At 49.4% G+C, this 25,282-nt stretch overlaps 1 protein-coding gene across 4 annotated transcripts in view; it reads left to right on the forward strand.

Moving 5' to 3' along the window:
- Positions 1 to 25,282, forward strand: part of LOC144592184 (teneurin-3-like) — a 2,027,615-nt gene that overhangs the window by 1,968,054 nt on the left and 34,279 nt on the right. For all 4 annotated transcript variants that reach the window (XM_078396656.1, XM_078396657.1, XM_078396658.1 and 1 more), the window contains 2 exons: positions 7,578 to 7,810; positions 12,275 to 12,429. In XM_078396656.1, the coding sequence (XP_078252782.1) occupies positions 7,578 to 7,810; positions 12,275 to 12,429 (388 nt within the window). The remainder of the gene's footprint in view (positions 1 to 7,577; positions 7,811 to 12,274; positions 12,430 to 25,282) is intronic.

Below are 25,282 nucleotides of genomic sequence, written 5' to 3' on the forward strand. Positions count from 1 at the left end.
TAAATAGGAATGATTTGATCATCCAGAGGAATAGGTGTTGATCTAAATTGCAAGTGGATTAGATAAAGCTGACTTAACAGAAAACGTAACAGTGACAGATCCAGAAACCGTTTTAGGTTTCGGTTTACCATTGTCACGTGTACTGAGGTACAGTGAACAGTATTTTTTGCTAACCAGTCAGCGGAAAAACTGTAAGTGACTACAATTGAGCTATGCACAGCGAACAAATACATGATAAGGGAATAACGTTTAATGCAAGGTAAAGCCAGCAATGTCCGATCAAGGATAGTCCGAGGGTCACCAATGAGGTAGATAATAGATTTAGATTTAGATTTAGAGATACAGCGCGGAAACCGGCCCTTCGGCCCACCGAGTCCACGCTGCCCAGCGGTCTCCGCACACTAACACTATCCTACACCCACTAGGGACAATTTTTACCCAGTCAATTAACCTACTTACCTGTACGTCTTTGGAGTGTGGGAGGAAATCGAAGATCTCGGAGAAAACCCACGCAGGTCACGGGCGGAACGTACAAACTCCGTACAGACGGCGCCCGTAGTCAGGATCGAACCTGAGTCTCCGGCGCTGCATTTGCTGTAAGGCAGCAACTCTACCACTGCGCCACCGTGCCGCCCGTAGTAGTTTAGCACTGCTCTCTGGTTGTGGTCGGATGGTTCAGTTGCCTGATAACAGCTGGGAAGAAACTGTCCCTGAATCTGGAGGTGTGCGTTTTCACACTTCTGTACCTCTTGCCTGATGGGAGAGGGGATGTTTAGCCCAAGTTACCATGGAGACTTTAGCACGGGTCAGGAACCAGGCTGACAATTTTTTTTCAATAACTTTCAAGGGTGGTGCAGCGGTAGAGTTGCTGCCTCACAGCGCCAGAGACCCGGGATCGATCCCGACTACAGGTGCTGTCTGTGCGGAGTTTGTACGTTCTCCCCGTGACCTGCGTGGGTTTTCTCCGGGTGCTCCGGTTTCCTCCCACACTCCAAAGACGTGCAGGCTTGCAGGTTAATTGGCTTTTGTAAAGACAGTAAATTGTTCAGAGTGCAGGATAGTGTTAGTGTGCGGGGATCGCTGGTCGGCGCGGACTCGGTGGACCGAAGGGCCTGTTTCCGCACTGTACCTCTAAACTAAACCAAACTTAACTAAAGCTGAAACAAATCCTGAAGACACTGGTATTTCATTGTCAAAGGGTCAGCCAGCCGAAATGATTTGTATCAGTTATTAAACTGCGCATTAGCTTTGGTTGTCAGCCTAAGATATTACAGCGATCTCGCAGATAAATGGTTGAAACAAACGAGATTCAATAAATTAGAATCAATCCTCATCGCAGATTCTCATTTATTACTTCCCAGGCATTTCTTACTGCCTGCTATTTGTCACTAAAATTGTTTCCTGCCAGCCTCTTTAGGAACCTTTACTATATTTCCTATTTAGTTGAGTTTATTATTGTCCCTGGAGAGGGTCCAGAGGAGGTTTACGAGAACGATCCCAGGAATGAGTGGGATAACATATGATGAGCGTTTGTGGGCACTGGGCCTGTACTCGCTGGAGTTTAGAAGGATGAGGGGGGAATCTCATTGAAACTTACCGAATAGTGAGCGGCCTGGATAGAGTGGATGTGGAGAGGATGTTTCCACTAGTGGGAGAGTCTAGGACCAGAGGGCACAGCCTCAGAATTAAAGGATGTTCCTTTAGGAAGGCGATGAGGAGAAATTTCTTCAGTCTGAGGGTGGTGAGTCTGTGGAATTCTTTGCCACAGACGGCTGTGGAGGCCAAGTCAGTGGATATTTTTAAGGCAGAGATGGATAGATTCTTGGTTTGTACGGGTGTGTCAGGGGTTATGGGGAGAAGGGAGGAGAATGGGGTTGGGAGGGAGAGATGGATCAGCCATGATTGAATGGCGGAGTGAACTTGGTGGGCCGAATGGCCTCATTCTGCTCCTATCACGTATGAACATGAATTTCACTGTGCGTTCTCACTTTGAGCATGTGACAAAGAAGCAGGCCATTGAACCATTGAAATGATGGCCCGGCAGTAAGTGGCAGCTCAACATACAGGAAAGGTGGGAAGGTCTTTACACTGCCACAGGACAGTCATTTGTGTTCTGGATGACTGGAAGCCCTGCTCATTACTCAATAGATAATAGGTGCATGAGTAGGCCATTCGGCCCTTCGAGCCAGCAACGCCATTCAATGTGATCAGGGCTGATCATTCTCAATCAGTACCCCATTCCTGCCTTCTCCCCATACCCCCTGACTCCGCTATCCCTAAGAGCTCTATCTAGCTCTCTCTTGAATGCATTCAGAGAATTGGAATCCACTGCCTTCTGAGGCAGAGAATTCCACAGATTTACAATTCTCTGACTGAATTTTTTTTTCCTCATCTCCGTTCTAAATGGCCTACCCCTTATTCTTAAACTGTGGCCCCTGGTTCTGGACTCCCCCAACATTGGGAACATGTTTCCTGCCTCTAACGTGTCCAACCCCTTAGTAATCTTATACGTTTGGATAAGATCTCCTCTCATCCTTCTAAATTCCAGTGTATACAAGCCTAGTCGTTAACTAAACATTAACTAAATAACTGCAGATGCTGGTACAAATCAAAGGTATTTATTCACAAAGTGCTGGAGTAACTCAGCAGGTCGGGCAGCATCTCGGGAGAGAACGAATGGGTGATGTTTCGGGTCGAGACCCTTCTTCAGACTGATGTCAGGGGGGCGGGACAATGGAAGGATATAGGTGGAGACAGGAAGATAGAGGGAGATCTGGGAAGGAGGAGGGGAAGGGAGGGACAGAGGAACTATCTAAAGTTGGAGAAGTCGATGTTCATACCACTGGGCTACAAACTGCCCAGGCGAAATATGAGGTGCCTCACTATGGCACTGGAGGAGGCCCATGACAGAAAGGTCAGACTGGGAATGGGAGGGGGAGTTAAAGTGCTCGGCCACCGGGAGATCAGTTTGGTTAATGCGGACCGAGCGCAGGTGTTCAGCGAAGCGATCGCCGAGCCTGCGCTTGGTTTCGCCGATGTAAATAAGTTGACATCTAGAGCAGCGGATGCAATAGATGAGGTTGGAGGAGGTGCAGGTGAACCTTTGTCTCACCTGGAAAGACTGTTTGGGTCCTTGGACGGAGTTGAGGGGGGAGGTAAAGGGACAGGTGTTGCATCTCGTGCGGTTGCAGGAGAAAGTGCCCGGGGTTGGGGTGGTTTGGATAGGAAGGGACGAGTGGACCAGGGAGTTACGGAGGGAACGGTCTCTGCGGAACGCAGAGAGGGGAGGGGATGGGAAGATGTGGCCAGTGGTGGGGTCCCGTTGTAGGAAATGTTGCCGGATGATTTGTTGGATCCGCTGGCTGGTGGGGTGGAAGGTGAGGACGAGGGGGATCCTGTCCTTGTTGCGAGTGGGGGGAGGGGGAGCAAGAGAGGAGCTGCGGGATGTAGAAGAGACCCTAGTGAGAGCCTCATCTATAATGGAGGAGGGGAAGCCCCGTTTCCTGATGAACGAGGACATCTCGGAAGCCCTATTGTGAAACACCTCATCCCGGGCGCAGATGCGGCGTAGACGGAGGAATTGGGAGTAGGGGATAGACTTTTTACAGGGGACCGGGTGGGAAGAAGTGTAGTCCAGATAGCTGTGCGAGTCAGTGGGTTTATAGTAAATGTCCGTCACTAGTCTGTCTCCTGTGAAGGAGATGGTGAGATAATAATCTTATATGTTTCAATAAGATCCCCTCTCATCCTTCTAATTTCCAGTGTATACAAACCTAGTCGCTCCAGTCTTTCAACATATGACAGTCCTGCCATTCCGGGAATTAACCTAGTGAACCTACGCTGCACGCCCTCAATAGCAAGAATATCCTTCCTCAAATTTGGAGACCAAAACTGCACACAGTACCCCAGGTGCGGTCTCACTAGGGCCCTGTACAACTGCAGAAGGACCTCTTTGCTCCTATACTCAACTCCTCTTGTTATGAAGGCCAACATTCCACTCGACGCCAGATCTGAAGTGGGCCACCCTATCCACATCAGGGACCATTTACCCCGGATTCTCGTTCAGAGCCCGATGTCGGAGAAGCTGTTTGGCATCTTTGTCTGGTGAATGACGAGACCGCTCTGCTCCCTCCTCGACAAACCTCCCGTTGGCCGCGCAGCGGTATTACAGCGAATGCAGCGCCGGAGACCCGGGTTCCATCCCGACTACGGCTTCTTGTCTGTACGGAGTTTGTACGTTCTCCCCGTGACCTGCATTGGTTTTCTCCGAGATAGAAACATAGAAAATAGGTGCAGGAGGAGGCCATTCAGCCCTTCGAGCCAGCACCGCCATTCATTGTGATCATGGCTGATCATCCACAATCAGTAACCCGTGCCTGCCTTCTCCCCATATCCCTTGATTCCGCTAGCCCCTAGAGCTCCATCTAACTCTCTTTTAAATTCATCCAGTGAATTGGCCTCCACTGCCCTCTGCGGTGGAGAATTCCACAAATTCACAACTCTCTGGGTGAAGAAGTTTTTCTCACCTCAGTTTTAAGTGGCCTCCCCTTTATTCTTAAACTGTGTGGCCCCTGGTTCTGGACTCCCCCGACATTGGGAACATTTTTTCTGCATCTTGCTTGTCCAGTCCTTTTATGATTTAATATTCCTTGTATATGCACATACTTGGCCAATAAACTTATTCATTCATTCATTCATTCATATTCAGTGCGGACTCGGTGGGCCGAAGGGCGATGTATCTCTAAAGTCTAACATATACGAGGATTTGTCTGAAGAAAAGAATGGTTTGTTGAATGGATCTACTCAGTTGGAGTTCTTAAACCACTACGATTAAAGGTTTCTTGCCTTAATTGTGTGTGCTGGTCGGTGCTTATCATATCATATCATATCATATATATACAGCTGGAAACAGGCCTTTTCGGCCCACCAAGTCCGTGCCGCCCAGTGATCCCCGTACATTAACACTATCCTACACCCACTAGGGACAATTTTTACATTTACCCAGCCAATTAACCTACATACCTGTACGTCTTTGGAGTGTGGGAGGAAACCGAAGATCTCGGAGAAAACCCACGCAGGTCACGGGGAGAACGTACAAACTCCTTACAGTGCAGCACCCGTAGTCAGGATCGAACCTGAGTCTCCGGCGCTGCATTCGCTGTAAAGCAGCAACTCTACCGCTGCGCTACCGTGTCGCCCAAGGGTCACTCTGGTGTGGATGGGGTTCGAATGATGGGTGTGGAAATGATTACAGCACCTGCATTTCCCTTGCCCTTTAATTAGTTCTCAGTCGCCTCTCGTCGTAAGACAGGCTAAAAAATACTCCGCAGAATGAAACAAGGTACTCAGGTGACATTTGCAGTCCGCTATACAGGGCTCCACTTTTTACTGAATCTTTAGAGTCATTGAGTGATACAGTGTGGAAACAGGCCCTTCGGCCCGACTCGCCCGCACCGGCCGACAATGTCCCAGCTACACTAGTCCCACTTGCTTGGCCCATATCCCTCCAAACCTGTCCTATCCATGTACCCGTCCAACTGTTTCTTAAACGATGGGATAGTCCCAGCCTCAACTACCTCCTCTGGCAGCTTGTTCCATACACCCACCGCCCTCTGTGTGAAAAAGTTACCCCTCGGATTCCTATTAAATCTTTTACCCTTCACCTTGAACCTATGTCCTCTGGTCCTCGATTCCACTACTCTGGGTAAAAGACTCTGTGCGTCTCCCCGATCTATTCCTCATGATTTTGTACACCTCTGTAAGATCACCCCTCATCCTCCTGCGCTCCACGGAATAGAGACCCAGCCTGCTCAACCTCTCCCTATAGCTCACACCCTCTAGTCCTGGCAACATCCTCGTAAACTCTTTCGAGCGTCACCTATCCATGTTCTCCAGAGATGCTGCCTGACCCGCTGAGTAACTCTGACACTGTGTCTTTTTTTTAATCTAATTTTAAATCTCTAGAAAGCCTTTGAAGCGTTGTAATTGCCATCACATGTGGATAGGATAACGATGGTCATAACGTCATAAGTGATCGGAGCAGAATTAGGCCTTTGGGCCCATCAAGTCCACTCCACCGTTCAATCATGGCTGATCTATCTCTCCCTCCGAACCCCATTCTCCTGCCTTCTCCCCGTGACCCCTGACACCTGCTCTAATCAAGAATCTATCTATCTCTGGCTTAAAAAATATCTTTTGACTTGGCCTCCACAGCCGTCTGTGGCAATGAAGGATGTGGAGGCCTATCAAGAAGGCTTTCAGCACATTGGTGGGTGGTGGGTGCATGGAACGAGCTGCCAGAGGAGGTAGTTGAGGCTGGGACTATTGCAATGTTTGCACAGTCTCTTGCCCAGAGTAGGGGAATCGAGGACCAGAGGACATAGGTTCAAGGTGAAGGGGAAAAGATTTAATAGGAACCTGAGGGGTAACTTTTTCACACAGAGGGTGGTGGGTGTATGGAACGAGCTGCCAGAGGAGGTAGTTGAGGCTAAGACTATCCCAACGTTTAAGAAGCAGTTAGACATGGATAGGACAGGTTTGGAGGGATATGGACCAAACGCAGGCAGGTGGGACTGGTGTAGATGGGGCGTGTTGGCCGATGTGGGCAAGTTGGGCCGAAGGGCCTGTTTCCACGCTGTATGACTCTACGACGCTGTGACTCAGTGATCCACTAATTAATTTGAAAAGACAATAGACAATAGGAGCAGGAGGAAGCCATTCGGCCCTTCGAGCCAGCACCGCCATTCAATGTGATCATGGCTGATCGTTCTCAATCAGTACCCCGTTCCTGCCTTCTCCACATACCCCCTGACTCCGCTATCCTTAAGAGCTCTATCTAGCTCTCTCTTGAAAGCATTCAGAGAATTGGCCTCCACTGCCTTCTGAGGCAAAGAATTCCACAGATTCACAACTCTCTGACTGAAAACGTTTTTCCTCATCTCCGTTCTAAATGGCCCTCCCCTTATTCTTAAACTGTGGCCCCTTGTTCTGGACTCCCCCAACATCGGGAACATGTTTCCTGCCTCTAACATGTCCAACCCCTTAATAATCTTATACGTTTCGATAAGATCTCCTCTCATCCTTCTAAATTCCAGTGTATACAAGCCCAGTCGCTCCAGTCTTTCAACGTAGGTGGCGCAGCGGTAGAGTTGCTGCTTTACAGCGAATGAAGCACCGGAGACTCAGGTTCGATCCTGACTACGGGCGCCGTCTGTGCGGAGTTTGTACGTTCTCCCCGTGACCTGCGTGAGTTTTCTCCGAGATCTTCGGTTTCCTCCCACACTCCAAAGACGTACAGGTATGTAGGTTAATTGACTGGGTAAATGTAAAAATTGTTCCTAGTGTGTGTAGGATAGTGTTAATGTACGGGGATCGCTGGGCGGCGCGGACTTGGAGGGCCAAAAAGGCCTGTTTCCGCGCTGTATCTGAAATATGAAATATGAAATATGAAAAACGTACGACAGTCCCGCCATCCCGGGAATTAACCTGATGAACCTACTCTGCATGCCCCATGGGGCAGAGAATTCCATGCTCTGCGCCATTCCTCGATGCTACAATGAGAGGTGTTCCTTTTGCAGCAATAATCCGGCCCAACGGTACTACCTGGCGACGGACCCGGTCACGGGAGAGCTGTACATCTCGGACACCAGCACGCGCAGGATCTACCGCCCAAAGTCGCTGACCGGCGACCGGGACGTGACGGAAAACTCCGAGGTGGCGGCGGGCACCGGGGAACAGTGTATGCCCTTCGACGAGGCCCGGTGTGGGGACGGAGGCAAGGCCGTGGAAGCTTCGCTCTTGAGTCCCAAAGGTACGCGGCTGCACACACACACACGGGCACACACGCACACACGGGCACACACACACATACGGGCACACACGCACACACACACACACACGGGCACACACACACACACGGGCACACACACACACACGGGCACACACGCACACACACACACACGGGCACACACACACACACGGGCACACACGCACACACACACACACACGGGCACACACGGGCACACACGCACACACACACACACACACACGGACACACACTCGCACACACACACACATGGGCACACACGGGCACACACGGACACACACACACAGACACACGCACACACTCGCACACACACGCACACACACACACACACACACAGACCAGACACGGAGTAACAGGGCAGCACGGTGCTCACAACTGCACACACACGGACACACTCACACTCGCACACACTCACACACACACACACACACACACACACACACACACACACACACACACACACACACAGACACACTCGCACACACACACACACACACACACACACACACACACACACACACACACACAGACACACACACACTCGCACACACACACACACGGGCACACACGGGCACACACGGACACACACACACACAGACACTTGCACACACACGCACACACACACACACACACACACACACAGACCAGACACGGAGTAACACAGGGCAGCACGGTGCTCACAACTGCACACACACGGACACACTCACACTCGCACACACTCACACACACACACACACACACACACACACAGACACACTCGCACACACACACACACACACACACACAGACACACACACACACACAGACACACACACACTCGCACACACACACACACGGGCACACACGGGCACACACGGACACACACACACACAGACACTTGCACACACACGCACACACACACACACACACACACACAGACCAGACACGGAGTAACACAGGGCAGCACGGTGCTCACAACTGCACACACACGGACACACTCACACTCGCACACACTCACACACACACACACACACACACACACACACACACACACACTCGCACACACACACACACACACACACAGACACACACACACACACACACACTGACACACACACACTCGCACACACACACACACACACACACACACACACACACACACACACACACTCGCACACACAGCCCAGACACGGATTCACACCGGGCAGCACTGTGCCCCCAGCTCACAACTGCACACACAGACACACTCGCACACACACACACAGACACACACACACACACACACACACACACACACACACACACACACACACACACACACACAGACACTCACACACTCACACACACACACACACACACACACACACACACACACACACACACACACACACACACACACACACACACACACACACACACACACACACACACACACACACACACAGCCCAGACACGGAGTAACACAGGGCAGCACTGTGCTCACAGTTAGACACAGATACTCTCGCAGAGAGTTGTGGACGCGGGCGGCCCAGACCATCACACAAACCAACCTCCCTCCCATCGACTCCATCTGCACCTCACGCTGCCTCGGCAAGGCCAGCAGCATAATCAAGGACCAGTCTCACCCCGGCCACTCCCTCTTCTCCCCTCTCCCATCGGGCAAGAGGTACAGAAGTGTGAAAACGCACACCTCCAGATTCAGGGACAGTTTCTTCCCGGCTGTTATCAGGCAACTGAACCATCCTACCACAACCAGAGAGCAGTGCTGAACTACTATCTACCTCATTGGAGACCCTCGGACTATCTTTAATCATACTTTACTGGACTTTACCTTGCACTAAACGTTATTCCCTTTATCATGTATATGTACACTTTGTGTCCTTCAGTGTAATTTAGTTTAGATTAGAGATACATCGCGATAACAAGTGATCAGCTTGGACCAGCGATCACCCCGGACACTAACACTGTCCTCAAAACTAGGGACAATTTACAATTTTACTGAAGCCAATTAACCTACAAACCTGCACGTCTTTGGAGTGTGGGAGGAAACCGGAGCACCCGGAGAAAACCCACGCAGGTCACGGGGGGGGAGAAGGTACAAACTCCGTACAGACAGCGCCCGTGGTCAGGATGGAACCCGGGTATCTGGCGCTGTGAGGCAGCAACTCTACGGCTGCACCACTGTGCCGACCCGTGTCCTGTTCCATCTCCTGTGAAGTGTTTTTCATATGAATGAAGACAAATAGAAACATGGAAAATAGGTGCAGGAGGAGGCCATTTGGCCCCTCGAGCCAGCACCGCCATTCATTGTGATCATGGCTGATCATCCACAATCAGTAACCCGTGCCTGCCTTCTCCCCATATCCCTTGATTCCACTAGCCCCTGGAGCTCTATCTAACTCTCTTTTAAATTCATCCAGTGAATTGTCCTCCACTGCCCTCTGTGGCAGAGAATCCCACAAATTCACAACTCTCTGGGTGAAAAAGTTTCTTCTCACCACAGTTTTAAATGGCCTCCCCTTTATTCTTAGACTGTGTGTGGCCCCTGGTTCTGGACTCCCCCAACATCGGAAACATTTTTCCTGCATCTAGCTTGTCCAGTCCTTTTATAATTTTATACGTCTCCATTAGATCCCCTCCCATCCTTCTAAACTCCAGTGAATACAAGCCCAGTCTTTCCAATCTTTCCTCATACGACAGTCAATAGACAATAGATAATAGGTGCAGGAGGAGGCCATTCGGCCCTTCGAGCCAGCACCGCCATTCAATGTGATCATGGCTGATCATTCTCAATCAGTACACTGTTCCTGCCTTCGCCCCATACCCCCTGACTCCGCTATCCTTAAGAGCTCTATCTAGCTCTCTCTTGAACAGTCCCGCCATCCTGGGGATTAACCTGGTGAACCTACGCTGCACTGCCTCGATAGCAAGGACGTCCTTCCTCAAAATTAGGAGACCAAAACTGCACACAATACTCCAAATGTGGTCTCACCAGGTTCCTACACCTGAAGCAGAATTTGAGATCTTGACTTTGTGGTATTGATGTGTTTGCCTCGTTGCTGTGTGAAAATGAGCTCTCTGCTGCAAGTGGTGATTCATCGGGAAGAATAGTAAGTCACAGTGGGGCCTGCCTCGCAACAAAGTCAGTGGCATAAATGAGAGCCTTTTAATGAGAGAACTGCTTGCTTCACATTAGCACACTGAGATGCACAGCGTTGAAAGGGGATTGTAATTGTATGGAACACAATAAGCACTGCGGTAAGCCCAGACTACCCCGAAACAGTGAACAAAGCACACGCACCTTGTCGGCAACGTTTACCACGTGAGAATAATGTTCAACATACGGCGTGGTCACAGGCCCCTTCGGCCATCCGATTTCACGCCTTGCTGCGTGCTCCATGTGCTGTGTGTACGGAGTTTGTACGTTCTCCCCGTGACCTGCGTGGGTTTTCTCCGGGTGCTCCGGTTTCCTCTCGCACTCTAAAGACGTGCAGGTTTGTGGGTGAATTGGCTTGGTATCAATGTAAATTGTCCCTCGTGTGCGTAGGATAGTCCTGGTATACGGGATGATTGCTGTTCAGCGCGGATTTGGTGGGCTGAAGGGCCTGTTTCCACGCTGTGTCTCTCGTTTCAAGTCCAAATTAGTCGGGAGACACAAGGAACTGCAGATACTGTAGTCTTTAGTTTAGTTTAGAGATACAGCCAGGAAACAGGCCCTTTACTAGGGTTGCCAACTGTCCCTTATTAGCCGGAACATCCCGTATTTTGGGCTAAATTGGTTTGTTCCGTACGGGACCGCCCTTGTCCCGTATTAGGCCCGGGGGTTGCTGTAGGTCCGGACAGTGTAGGCCCGGACACTGTAGGTCTGGACAATGTAGGCCCGGACAGTGTAGGTCTGGACAGTGTAGGCCCGGACAGTGTTGGTCTGGACAATGTAGGCCCGGACAGTGTAGGTCCGGACAGTGTAGGCCTGTACACTGTAGGTCTGGACAATGTAGGCCCGGACAGTGTAGGCCCAGAGGCCTGGGTGCCGCCTGACTGATCTTGCGTAACAACCCACCTCCCGGCCCGGGCGGCCGCCATTGGTGGAGCGGGAGCACGTGGCCGCTGGCTGGGTGAGGTCACGTGGGGCGCGGGGCGGTGACACCACCATGTCCCTTATTTGAGAGTGAGAAAGTTGGCAACCCTATGCACACATGATAATAAACGAAACCACACTGTACTAAGCCAATTAACCTATAAACCTGCACATCGTTGGAGTGTGGGAGGAAACCGGAGCACCCAGGGAGAAAACTCAAGAGGTCACGGGGAGAACGTACAAACTCCGTACAGACGGCGCCCGTAGTCGGGATGGAACCCGGGTCTCCGGCGCTGTGAGGCAGCGACTCTACCGCAGCGCCACCGTGCCGCCCACTTGGCCCCCAGGTTTGCGGTGACTACATCACAGTGACGTGCCTCTGTTATTCACAGGGATCGCCATTGACAAGAACGGTCTGATATACTTTGTGGACGGAACGATGATCAGGAAGGTGGACCGGAATGGAATTATCTCCTCCCTGCTGGGATACTATGACCTGACGCCCGTGAGACCCTTGACCTGTGACACAGCCATGCACATCAGCCAGGTATCGTTCAATAGTCATGTGTCGGGATGAACTGCAGATGCTGGTTTACACCGAAGGTAGACACAGAGTGCTGGAGTAACTCAGCGGGTCAGGCAGCATCTGTGGAGAGAAGGGATGGGTGACGTTTCACAGAGTGCTGGAGTAACTCAGCGGGTCAGGCAGCATCTGTGGAGAGAAGGGATGGGTGACGTTTCACAGAGTGCTGGAGTAACTCAGCGGGTCAGGCAGCATCTGTGGAGAGAAGGGATGGGTGACGTTTCGGGTCGAGCCTTTCCTTCAGACTGAGAGTCAGGTGAGAGGGAAACATAGAAATATGGAAGGCTAATATTCAATGGAGTTTAGAAGGATGAGAGGGGATCTTATAGAAACGTACCAAATTATAAAAGGAATGGACAAGCTAGATGCAGGAAAAATGTTCCCAATATTGGGGGAGTCCAGAACCAGGGGCCACACAGTCTAAGAATAAAGGGGAGGCCATTTAAAACTGAGATGAGAAAAAACTTTTTCACCCAGAGAGTTGTGAATTTGTGGAATTCTCTGCCACAGAGGGCAGTGGGGGCCAATTCACTGGATGGATTTAAAAGACAGTTAGATAGAGCTCTAGGGGCTAGTGGAATCCAGGGATATGGGGAGAAGGCAGGCACGGGTTACTGATTGTGGATGATCAGCCATGATCACAATGAATGGCGGTGCTGGCTCGAGGGGCCGAATGGCCTCCTCCTGCACCTATTTTCTATGTTTCTCTGTAAGGTGTGATGAGAATAGCCAAAGTTTAACAGGAAGACTGGAGTTTAGCTTGGTTTAGTTTAGTAGTACAGCACAGAAAAGGGCCAATGGCCCACCGTGCCCACGCCGACACACGTGTCCCTACACACTAGCACTAACCTACTAGCACTAGGGACAATTTACAATGTTGCCGAAGCCAATTAACCTGCAAGCCCGCACGTCTTTGGAATGTTTGAGGGAACAGGAGCACCCCGGGGAAAACCCACGCGGGTCACGGGGAGAACCATATAACCATATAACCATATAACAATTACAGCACGGAAACAGGCCCGTTCAGCCCTACCAGTCCACGCCGACCACTCTCTCTGACCTAGTCTCATCTATCTGCTCTCAGACCATAACCCTCCAATCCCCTCCCATCCATATACCTATCCAATTTACTCTTAAATAATAAAATCGAGCCAGCCTCCACCACTTCCACCGGAAGCTCATTCCACACAGCCACCACCCTCTGAGTAAAGAAGTTACCCCTCATGTTACTACCCCTAAACATTTGTCCCTCAATTCTGAAGCTATGTCCCCTTGTTGGAATCTTCCCCACTCTCAAGGGGAAAAGCCTACCCACGTCAACTCTGTCCGTCCCTCTTAAAATTTAAAAAACCTCTATCAAGTCCCCCCTCAACCTTCTACGTTCCAAAGAATAAAGACCCAACCTGTTCAACCTCTCTCTGTAGCCTAAGTGCTGAAACCCAGGCAACATTCTAGTAAATCTCCTCTGTACCCTCTCCATTTTGTCGACATCCTTCCTATAATTTGGCGACCAGAACTGCACACCATAACTCCAGATTCGGCCTCACCAATGCCCTGTACAATTTTAACATTACATCCCAACTTCTATATTCGATGCTCTGATTTATAAAGGCAAGCATACCAAACGCCTTCTTCACCACCCTATCCACATGAGATTCCACCTTCAGGGAACAATGCACAGTTATTCCCAGATCCCTCTGTTCCACTGCATTCCTCAATTACCTACCATTTACCCTGTACGTCCTATTTTGATTTGTCCTACCAAAATGCAGCACCTCACACTTATCAGCATTAAACTCCATCTGCCATCTCTCAGCCCACCCTTCCAAAAGTCCCAAGTCATTCTGTAGACTTTGAAAATCTACTTAATTATTAACTACACCACCTATCTTAGTATCATCTGCATACTTACTAATCCAATTTGCCACACCATCATCCAGATCATTAATGTAAATGACAAACAACAGTGGACCCAACACAGATCCCTGGGGTACTCCACTAGACACTGGCCTCCAACCTGACATACAATTGTCAACCATTACCCTCTGGTATCTCCCATTCAGCCACTGTTGAATCCATCTTGCAACCTCACTATTAATACCCAACGATTTAACCTTCTTAATCAACCTTCCATGTGGAACCTTGTCAAATGCCTTACTGAAGTCCATATAGACAACATCCACAGCCTTGCCCTTATCAATTTCCCTGGTAACCTCTTCAAAAAATTCAAGAAGATTAGTCAAACATGACCTTCCAGGCACAAATCCATGTTGACTGTTTCAAATCAGGCCTTGTTTATCCATGTGATTATATATTTTGTCCCTAAGTATCTTTTCCATTAATTTTCCCACCACAGACGTCAAACTAACAGGTCTATAATTGCTAGGTTTACTTTTAGAACCTTTTTTAAACAAAGGCACAACATGCCAATGCGCCAATCTTCCGGCACCATCCCCGTTTCTAATGACGTTTGAAATATTTCCGTCATAGCCCCAGCTATTTCTGCACTAACTTCCCTCAATGTCCTAGGGAATATCCTATCAGGACCTGGAGACTTATCCACTTTTATATTTTTCAAAAGTGTCCGTACCTCCTCTTCTTTAATCCTCATAATTTCCATCACTACTCTACTTGTTTCGCTTACTTCACATAATTCAATATCCTTCTCCTCGGTGAATACCAAAGAAAAGAAATTGTTTAATATCTCCCCCATTTCTTCCGGCTCAGCACATAGCTGTCCACTCTGACTCTCTAATGGACCAATTTTATCCCTCGCTATCCTTTTGCTATTGACATATCTGTAGAACCCCTTGGGGTTTGCTTTTACATTACTTGCCAAAGCAGCCTCATATCTTTTTTTCACTTTTCTAATTTCCTTCTTAAGATTCCTTTTACATTCTTTATATTCCTCAAGAACCTCATTTACTCCCTGCCGCTTATATTTATTGTATATCTCCCTCTTTTTCCGAACCAAGTGTCCAATTTCCCTGGAAAACCACGGCTCTTTCAAATTATTATTCTTTCCTTCCCACCGAACAGGGACATAAAGACTCTGTACTCTCAAAATTTCACCTTTAAATATCCTCCATTTCACTATTATATCCTTTTCATAAAACAAAAAGTCCCATTTCACTCCTTTTAAATCCTTTCTCATCTCCTCAAAATTAGCCTTTCTCCAATCCAAAATCTCAACCCTTGGTCCAGATTTGACCTTCTCCATAATTATATTGAAACTAATGGCATTGTGATCACTAGACCCAAAGTGCTCCTCAACACATACCTCCGTCACCTGACCCGCCTCATTTCCTAACAGGAGGTCCAACACTGCCCCTTTTCTGGTAGGTACCTCTACGTTTTGCTGCAAAAAACTATCCTGCACATATTTTACAAACTCCAAACCATCCAGCCCTTTAACAGAATGTGATTCCCAGTCTATATACGGAAAATTGAAATCACCCACAATCACTACTCTGTGCTTACTACTAATATCTGCTATCTCCTTACATATTTGCTCTTCCAATTCTCGTTCCCTATTTGGCGGTCTATAATACACCCCTATAAGTGTTGCTAAGCCTTTCTCATTTCTGAGTTCCACCCAAACAGCCTCCCTAATCGAGCCTTCTAGTCTGTCCTGCCAAAGCACTGCTGTGATATCCTCCCTGACAAGCAATGCAACACCTCCACCTCTTGCCCCTCCGATTCTATCACATCTGAAACAATGAAATCCTGGAATATTTAATTGCCAATCGCAACCCTCCTGCAACCATGTTTCACTGATCGCCACAACATCATACTTCCAGATGTCAATCCAGGCTCTAAGTTCATCCACCTTTCTTACAATGCTCCTAGCATTAAAATATACACATTTAAGGGACCCATCATTTCTTATTCTCAGTTTATTTCTTTTCACTTCTTTCTCTCCTACATATTGGGTCTGAGTGTTTCCCTTTTCTGCCTCCTGCCTCACACACTGCCTATTAGCTATCTGTGTTTGAGACCCTCCCCCCAACCGTACTAGTTTAAAGTCTCCGCAATTACCTTAGCAAATCTCCCCGCCAGGATATTGGTTCCTCTCAGGTTCAGATGCAACCCGTCCTTTTTGTACAGGTCATACTTCCCCCAGAAGAGGTCCCAATGATCCAGAAACTTGAATCCCTGCTCCCTGCACCAGTCCCTCAGCCACGTATTTATCCTCCCCCTCACTCCATTCCTATTCTCACTATCGCATGGCACAGGCAGTAAGCCTGAGATTATCACTTTGGAAGTCCTTTTTTTTAACTCTCTTCCTAGCCCCCTAAATTCTCCTTTCAGGACCTCTTCCCTTATCCTACCTATATTGTTGGTACCTATATGTACCACGACCCCTGGCTCCTCTCCCTCCCCTTTCAGGATATCTTGGACACGTTCAGATACATCCCGGACACCGGCACCAGGGAGGCAAACTACCATCCGGGTCTCCCGACTGCGTCCACAGAATCGCCTATCTGACCCCCTCACTATAGAGTCCCCTATCACTATCACTCTCCTCTTCCTTTCCCTACCCTTCTGAGCAACAGGGCCGGACTCCCACAACGTCCAAACTCCGCACAGACAGCGCCCGTAGTCGGGATGGAACCCGGTCTCTGGCGCTGTGAGGCAGCAACTCTACCGCTGCGCCACCGTGCTGCCCTCAATAGCGCCGGTGTTTGATCAATACTATGGAAACTAGGTTTAGAGATACAGCGTGGGCGCAGGCCCTTCGGCCCACCGAGTCCGTGCCGACCATCGATCACACGTTCGCACTCGGTCTCTGTTGGACCTGGAGTACTGTGTGCAGTTTTGGTCTCCAAATTTGAGGAAGGATATTCTTGCTATTGAGGGCGTGCAGCGTAGGTTTACTAGGTTAATTCCCGGAATGGCGGGACTGTCATATGTTGAAAGACTGGAGCGACTAGGCTTGTATACACTGGAATTTAGAAGGATGAAAGGAGATCTTATCGAAACGTATAAGATTATTAAGGGGTTGGACACGTTAGAGGCAGGAAACATGTTCCCAATGTTGGGGGAGTCCAGAACAACGGGCCACAGTTTAAGAATATGTGGTCGGCCATTTAGAATGGAGATGAGGAAAAACTTTTCCGGTCAGAGAGTTGTGAATCTGTGGAATTCTCTGCCTCAGAAGGCAGTGGAGGCCAATTCTCTGAATGCATTCAAGAGAGAGCTGGATAGAGCTCTTAAGGATAGCGGAGTCAGGGGGTATGGGGAGAAGGCAGGAACGGGGTACTGATTGAGAATGATCAGCCATGATCACATTGAACGGCGGTGCTGGTTCGAAGGGCCGAATGGCCTCCTCCTGCACCTATTGTCTATTGACTATTGTCTATTATCCCACTTTCTCATCCACTCTTCCGAAGAGATGTTCCCTAAACCCATCGAGTTACTCCAGCACCTTGTGTCTTCTTTTGTAAACCAGCATCTGCTTTTCCTGTTACTTCTATATTATATTAGTTTAGTTGAAATGTTAGTTCTCGCATAGTAAAATCTTGCAAATAAGATACGCAAATTACTTTGGTTTCAGAGCGTAGCATGTAAACGGGCCCTTCAGCCCACCAAGTCCACGCCGGCCATCGATCTCCATGAGTTCCATGTAATCCCACTTTCCCATCCAGTCCCCACACACCAGAGACAACTTACAGAAGCCAATTAACCTACAAACCCGCACGTCTTTTTGGATGTGGGAGGAAACCGGAGCGCCCGGAGGAATCCCACGCGGTCACAAAGAGAACGTGCAAACTCCACACAGACAGCAACTACAAACCCTTACATTTTTAGTTTAGTTTAGAGATACAGCGCGGAAACAGCCAAATGGGTCCGCGCCGACCAGCGATCCCCGCACATCAACAATGTCTTACACAAACTAGGGACAATTTTTACATTTACCAAGCCAGTTAACCAACAAACATGCTCGTCTTTTGGAGCGTGGGAGGAAACCGAAGATCTCGGAGAAAACCCACGCAGGTCACGGGGAGAACGTGCAAATTCCGTACAGACGGCGCCCGTAGTCAGGATGGAACCCGGGTCTCCGGCGCTGCGTTCGCTGTAAGGCGGCAACTCTACCGCTGCACCACCGTGACCGCCCTAAATGACATCGTTGGGATGTGAGAGGATAGTTTATAAAATTTCAGACAGTGTGGACCCCTCTCTGCAGACTGCTAATGTTACCCGACCATCTCATCTCGTGCTGTAGAAGCTCTTAGCCTGTCCTACAGCAAGTGGATACAGGCCCTTCGGCCCATCAAGTCCATGCCGACCATCGACCACCCGAGTTCCCTGTTATCCTGCTTTCTCATCCACTCCCTGCACACTAGGGACAATTGGCAGAAGCATTGAAGGCTTGCGATTTGTGAAGCTAGAGGAAGGAATGTCGGTGGAAGGGGAGGGGGAGGGGGGAAATAGATGTGAATCTAGTTGGGACACGTGGGGGGGAGGGGGGTTGCTATCTAATCAGATCAGATTACATTGTACAATGAAGTCAAACTCAAGTACAATTGGTAGAGCAAAGGGGAAGGATACAGAGTGCAGAATATAGTTCTCAGCATTGTAGCGCATCAGTTCCACAGACAAAGTCCAATGTCTAGAGGTGAATCGGACAGTACACTAACTAACTTTGGTGTCGTTTATTGTCACGTGTACCGAGGTACAGTGAAAAGCCTTTGTTGCGTGCTAACCAGTCAGCTGAAAGATGATGCAATATTACAATCGAGCCGTCCACAGTGTACAGATACAGAATAAAGGGAATAACATAAATAACGTTTCGTGCAAGGTAAAGCCAGTAAAGTCCGATCAAGGATAGTTTGAGGGTCTCCAATGAGGTAGATAGTAGTTCAGCACTGCTCTCTGGTTGTGGTAGGATGGTTCAGTTGCCTGATAACAGCCCGGAAGAAACTGTCCCTGAATCTGGAGGTGTGCATTTTCACACTTCTATAACTGACCAGACCAAGTGGAACCGTTGGGCCCAAACCTCTCCTGCATTGGTGCAGCACCCTCTCCTCCCCCCCCCCTCCCCTCTCCCCCCCCCTCCCCCTCACCCTTCCTCCCCCTCCCCTCCCTCCTCCCCTCCCTCCTCTCCTCCCTCTCTCCTACCCCCTCCCTCCCCCTCCCTCCTCCCCTCCCCCCCACCTCCTCCCCTCCCCCCTTCCCTCACTCCATCCCCCTCAACCCCCTTTATCCTCCCTCCCAACCTCCTCCCCCTCCCTCCCTCCCCTCCCTCCTCCATTCCCCCTCACCCTCCCCCTTCCTCCCCTCCCCCTCACCCTCCCTCCCTCCCTCCTCCCCCTCCCTCTCTCCTGCCCCCTCCCTCTCTCCTGCCCCCTCCCTCCTCCCCTCCCCCTCCCTCCTCCCCCCTTCCACTCCCCCTCCCCCTCCCACTCCATCCCCCTCCACCCTCCTCCCTCCCTCCACCCACCTCCCTCCCTAGGAGAAAGATTTAAACTTTAAAATGTGAATAACTTTATAAATACGACACCGATTTCAATGAAACTTCTTCCATTGTCACCAAAGGGACGACGGTGAGTAAGGTGGGCCTAAAATTGTCGCGCTATCGTGTACCGTTTTGGCTGTAGTTCAGGAACAAACAAACAAACAAACGATGGTTTTAGTGTATAGGTGGAAGGACCGTTCAGAACTCTGATAACAGAGGGGAAAAAGCTATTTCTGAGTCTGATTGAGGTGAAGAAGTGAACAGGTGTTCGACGCAGTGCATAATGGTACAGGTGAATCAAGAAATAATCCCTTAATAACAGAGGCAGTGAATGGCAGGGCCCTGGGGAGTTAGTCAATGGGGAGCTCAATAGAGACAGGTGCATTGTTCCCTGAAAGCCAGTTTAGTTTATTGATTACAATCGAGCCGTCCACAGTGTACAGATACATGATAAGGGAATAACGTTTAGTGCAAGGTAAAGCCAGCAAAGTCCGATCAAAGATAGTCCGAGGGTCACCAATGAGGTAGATAGTAGTTCAGCACTGCTCTCTGGTTGTGGTAGGATGGTTCAGTTGCCTGATAACAGCCGGGAAGAAACTGCCCCTGAATCTGGAGGTGTGCGTTTTCACACTTCTGTACCTCTTGCCCGATGGGAGAGGGGAGAAGAGGGAGTGGCCGGGGTGAGACTGGTCCTTGATTATGCTGCTGGCCTTGCCGAGGCAGCGTGAGGTGTAGATGGAGTCAATGGAAGGGAGGTTGGTTTGTGTGATGGTCTGGGCTGCTGGCCTTGCCGAGGCAGCGTGAGGTGTAGATGGAGTCAGTGGGAGAGAGGGCTAAAAGTCTTATTTTGTGCACGAGAATGTAAATTTCTCGGAATCGATGAATTTGCTTATCCTATTCTCCGCTCCCTGAAATCCCTTTTGATTTCCAATAATCCAAAAGATAATTTTCCACTTAACAAATTTAAATTGTTTAACAATTCGAACTGAGCAGTGTAAATAACAGCGCAGCACGGGGAATTAAGTACTTAAAGAACTAATTATTAGATCATTCTGTTAAAAGATTATGAAATAAGTGTAGACAGTTAACATGTATATGAATGAGAGGCAAAAGTGCCAAGATTCTGCATTCAATGTAAAAACAGCTGGAAATGGTGCAGACGGGCGGCACGGTGGCGCAGCGGTAGAGTTGCTGCCTCACAGCGCCAGAGACCCAGGTTCAATCCTAACCACGGGTGTTGTCTGAGCGAAGTTTGTACGTTCTCCCCGTGACCTGCGTGGGTTTTCTCCGAGATCTTCGGTTTCCTCCCACACTCCAAAGAGCTACAGGTTTGTTGTTTAATTGGCTCGGTATCAATTTAAATTGGCTCTAATGTGTAGGGCAGTGTTAGTGTGCAGGGATCAATCGCTGGTCGGTGCGGACTCAGTGGGCCGAAGGGCCTGTTTCCATGCCATATCACTGGCCGGCGCAGACTCGGTGGGCCGAAGGGCCTGTTTCCATGCCATATCACTGGCCGGCGCAGACTCGGTGGGCCGAAGGGCCTGTTTCCATGCCATATCACTGGCCGGCGCGGACTCGGTGGGCCGAAGGGCCTGTTTCCATGCCATATCACTGGCCGTCGCAGACTCGGTGGGCCGAAGGGCCTGTTTCCATGCCATATCACTGGCCGGCGCGGACTCGGTGGGCCGAAGGGCCTGTTTCCGCGCCATATCTCTAAAACTGAACTAAACAAAGGGTTTGTAAACACACAGCCCGATCGTAGGATTGTGGAAAAACAACACAAAGTGCTGGAGTTACTCAACGGGCCAGGCAGCATCTGCGGGTCAGGACCCTTTAAGTTTTGAGAGACAGCGTGGAAACAGGACTTTCGGCACGTCGAGTCCACGCTGACCATCGATCACCCGTTCACACATGAGTTCTATGTTATCCCACTGCCTACACACTAGGAGCAATTTACAGAGGGCCAATTCACCTGCAAACCTGCAGGTCTTTTTGATGTGGGAGGAAACCGGAGCACCCGGAGGAAACCCCCGCAGGTCACGGGGAGAACGTACAAACTCCACGCAGACAAAGGGTGGGAAGAGAGGAGGGGTCAGTTCCTGTGGATTGGAGGATAGCAAATGTTATCCCACTTTTTAAGAAAGGAGGGAGAGAGAAAACGGGTAATTATAGACCAGTTAGTCTGACATCAGTGGTGGGGAAGATGCTGGAGTCAATTATAAAAGACGAAATTGCTGAGCATTTGGATAGCAGTAACGGGATCATTCCGAGTCAGCATGGATTTACGAAGGGGAAATCATGCTTGACAAATCTACTGGAATTCTTTGAGGATGTAACTAGGAAAATTGACAGGGGAGAGTCAGTGGATGTGGTGTACCTCGACTTTCAGAAAGCCTTCGACAAGGTCCCACATAGGAGATTAGTGGGCAAAATTAGAGCACATGGTATTGGGGGTAGGGTACTGACATGGATAGAAAATTGGTTGGCAGACAGAAAGCAAAGAGTGGGGATAAATGGGTCCCTTTCGGAATGGCAGGCAGTGACCAGTGGGGTACCGCAAGGTTCGGTGCTCGGACCCCAGCAATTTACGATATACATTAATGACTTAGATGAAGGGATTAAAAGTACCATTAGCAAATTTGCAGATGATACTAAGCTGGGGGATAGTGTGAATTGTGAGGAAGATGCAATAAGGCTGCAGGGTGACTTGGACAGGTTGTGTGAGTGGGCGGATACATGGCAGATGCAGTTTAATGTAGATAAGTGTGAGGTTATTCACTTTGGAAGTAAGAATAGAAAGGCAGATTATTATCTGAATGGTGTCAAGTTAGGAAGAGGGGATGTTCAACGAGATCTGGGTGTCCTAGTGCATCAGTCACTGAAAAGAAGCATGCAGGTACAGCAGGCAGTGAAGAAAGCAAATGGAATGTTGGCCTTCATAACAAGAGGAGTTGAGTATAGGAGCAAAGAGGTCCTTCTACAGTTATACCGGGCCCTGGTGAGACCGCACCTGGAGTACTGTGTGCAGTTTTGGTCTCCAAATTTGAGGAAGGATATTCTTGCTATTGAGGGCGTGCAGCATAGGTTCACTAGGTTAATTCCCGGAATGGCGGGACTGTCGTATGTTGAAAGGCTGGAGCAATTAGGCTTGTATACACTGGAATTTAGAAGGATGAGGGGGGATCTTATTGAAACATATAAGATAATTAGGGGATTGGACACATTAGAGGCAGGAAACATGTTCCCAATGTTGGGGGAGTCCAGAACAAGAGGCCACAGTTTAAGAATAAGGGGTAGGCCATTTAGAACGGAGATGAGGAAGAACTTTTTCAGTCAGAGAGTGGTGAAGGTGTGGAATTCTCTGCCTTAGAAGGCAGTGGAGGCCAGTTCGTTGGATGCTTTCAAGAGAGAGCTGGATAGAGCTCTTAATGATAGAGGAGTGAGGGGGTATGGGGAGAAGGCAGGAACGGGGTACTGATTGAGAGTGATCAGCCATGATCGCATTGAATGGCGGTGCTGGCTCGAAGGGCTGAATGGCCTACTCCTGCACCTATTGTCTATTGTCTATTGTCTATTGGGTGAGGAGCAGAGGGGGAAATGTGTGTGCATTAGGATGGGATGGGGGAGGGGGGGGGCAAGGGCAGAGAGTTGTGGACGCGGGCGGCCCAGACCATCACACAAACCAACCTCCCTTCCATCGACTCCATCTACACCTCACGCTGCCTCGGCAAGGCCAGCAGCATAATCAAGGACCAGTCTCACCCCGGCCACTCCCTCTTCTCCCCTCTCCCATCGGGCAAGAGGTACAGAAGTGTGAAAACGCACACCTCCAGATTCAGGAACAGTTTCTTCCCGGCTGTTATCAGGCAACTGAACCATCCTACCGCAACCAGAGAGCAGTGCTGAACTACTATCTACCTCATAGGTGACCCTCGGACTTTGCTGGCTTTACCTTACACTAAACCTTATTCCCTTTTCATGTATCTGTGCACTGTAAAAGGCTCGATTGTAATCATGTGTTGTCTTTCTGCTGACTGGTTAGCACGCAACAAAAGCTTTTCACTGTACCTCGGTACACGTGACAAGGAACTAAACTGAACTCAAACACAATAGCCCAACTGTGGTTCCACCAACGTTTGTACAACATTGGCACGGTGGCGCAGCGGTAGAGTTGCTGCCTTACACAGCTTGCAGCGCCACAGACCCGGGTTCCATCCCGACCACTGGTGTTGTCTGTACGGAGTTTGTACATTGGGTTTTCTCCGAAATCTTCGGTTTCCTCCCATACTCCAAAGACGTACAGGTTTGTAGGTTAATTGGCTTTTTGTATGTGCAAATTGTCCCTAGTGTGCGTAGGGTAATGTTAGTGTGCGGGGATCGCTGGTCGGTGTGGACTCGGAAGCATGCAGGTACAGCAGGCAGTGAAGAAAGCCAATGGAATGTTGGCCTTCATAACAAGAGGAGTTGAGTATAGGAGCAAAGAGGTCCTTCTGCAGTTGTACAGGACCCTAGTGAGACCGCACCTGGAGTACTGTGTGCAGTTTTGGTCTCCAAATTTGAGGAAGGATATTCTTGCTATTGAGGGCGTACAGCGTAGGTTTACTAGGTTAATTCCCGGAATGGCGGGACTGTCATATGTTGAAAGACTGGAGTGACTAGGCTTGTATACACTGGAATTTAGAAGGATGAGAGGGGATCTTATTGAAACGTATAAGATTATTAAAGGGTTGGACACGTTAGAGGCAGGAAACATGTTCCCAATGTTGGGGGAGTCCAGAACCAGGGGCCACAGTTTAAGAATAAGGGGAAGGCCATTTAGAACTGAGATGAGGAAAAACCTTTTCAGTCAGAGAGTTGTGAATCTGTGGAATTCTCTGCCTCAGAAGGCAGTGGAGGCCAATTCTCTGAATGCATTCAAGAGAGAGCTGGATAGAGCTCTTAAGGATAGCGGAGTCAGGGGGTATGGGGAGAAGGCAGGAACGGGGTACTATTGAGAATTATCAATAGAGAATAGACAATAGACAATAGGTGCAGGAGGAGGCCATTCGGCCCTTTGAGCCAGCACCGCCATTCAATGTGATCATGGCTGATCATTCTGATCAGCCACGATCACATTGAATGGCGGTGCTGGCTCGAAGGGCCGAATGGCCTCCTCCTGCACCTATTGTCTATTGTCTATTGTTTCCGCGTTGTATCTCTAAACTACACTAAACTAAACTGTAAAAATGACAAATGCCAGAATTCCTGTATGAGAGCCCGTGCCAATCAAGGCAAACACGCCGTATGTGTTATTAAGGAAACGACACTGAATTAAACTAGGCTGAAATGAAAAAGAGAGGTGGGGGGCAAATTACTTCC

The sequence above is a fragment of the Rhinoraja longicauda genome, chromosome 3, assembly GCF_053455715.1.
Source record: "Rhinoraja longicauda isolate Sanriku21f chromosome 3, sRhiLon1.1, whole genome shotgun sequence".
NCBI classification, from domain to species: Eukaryota; Metazoa; Chordata; class Chondrichthyes; order Rajiformes; family Arhynchobatidae; genus Rhinoraja; species Rhinoraja longicauda.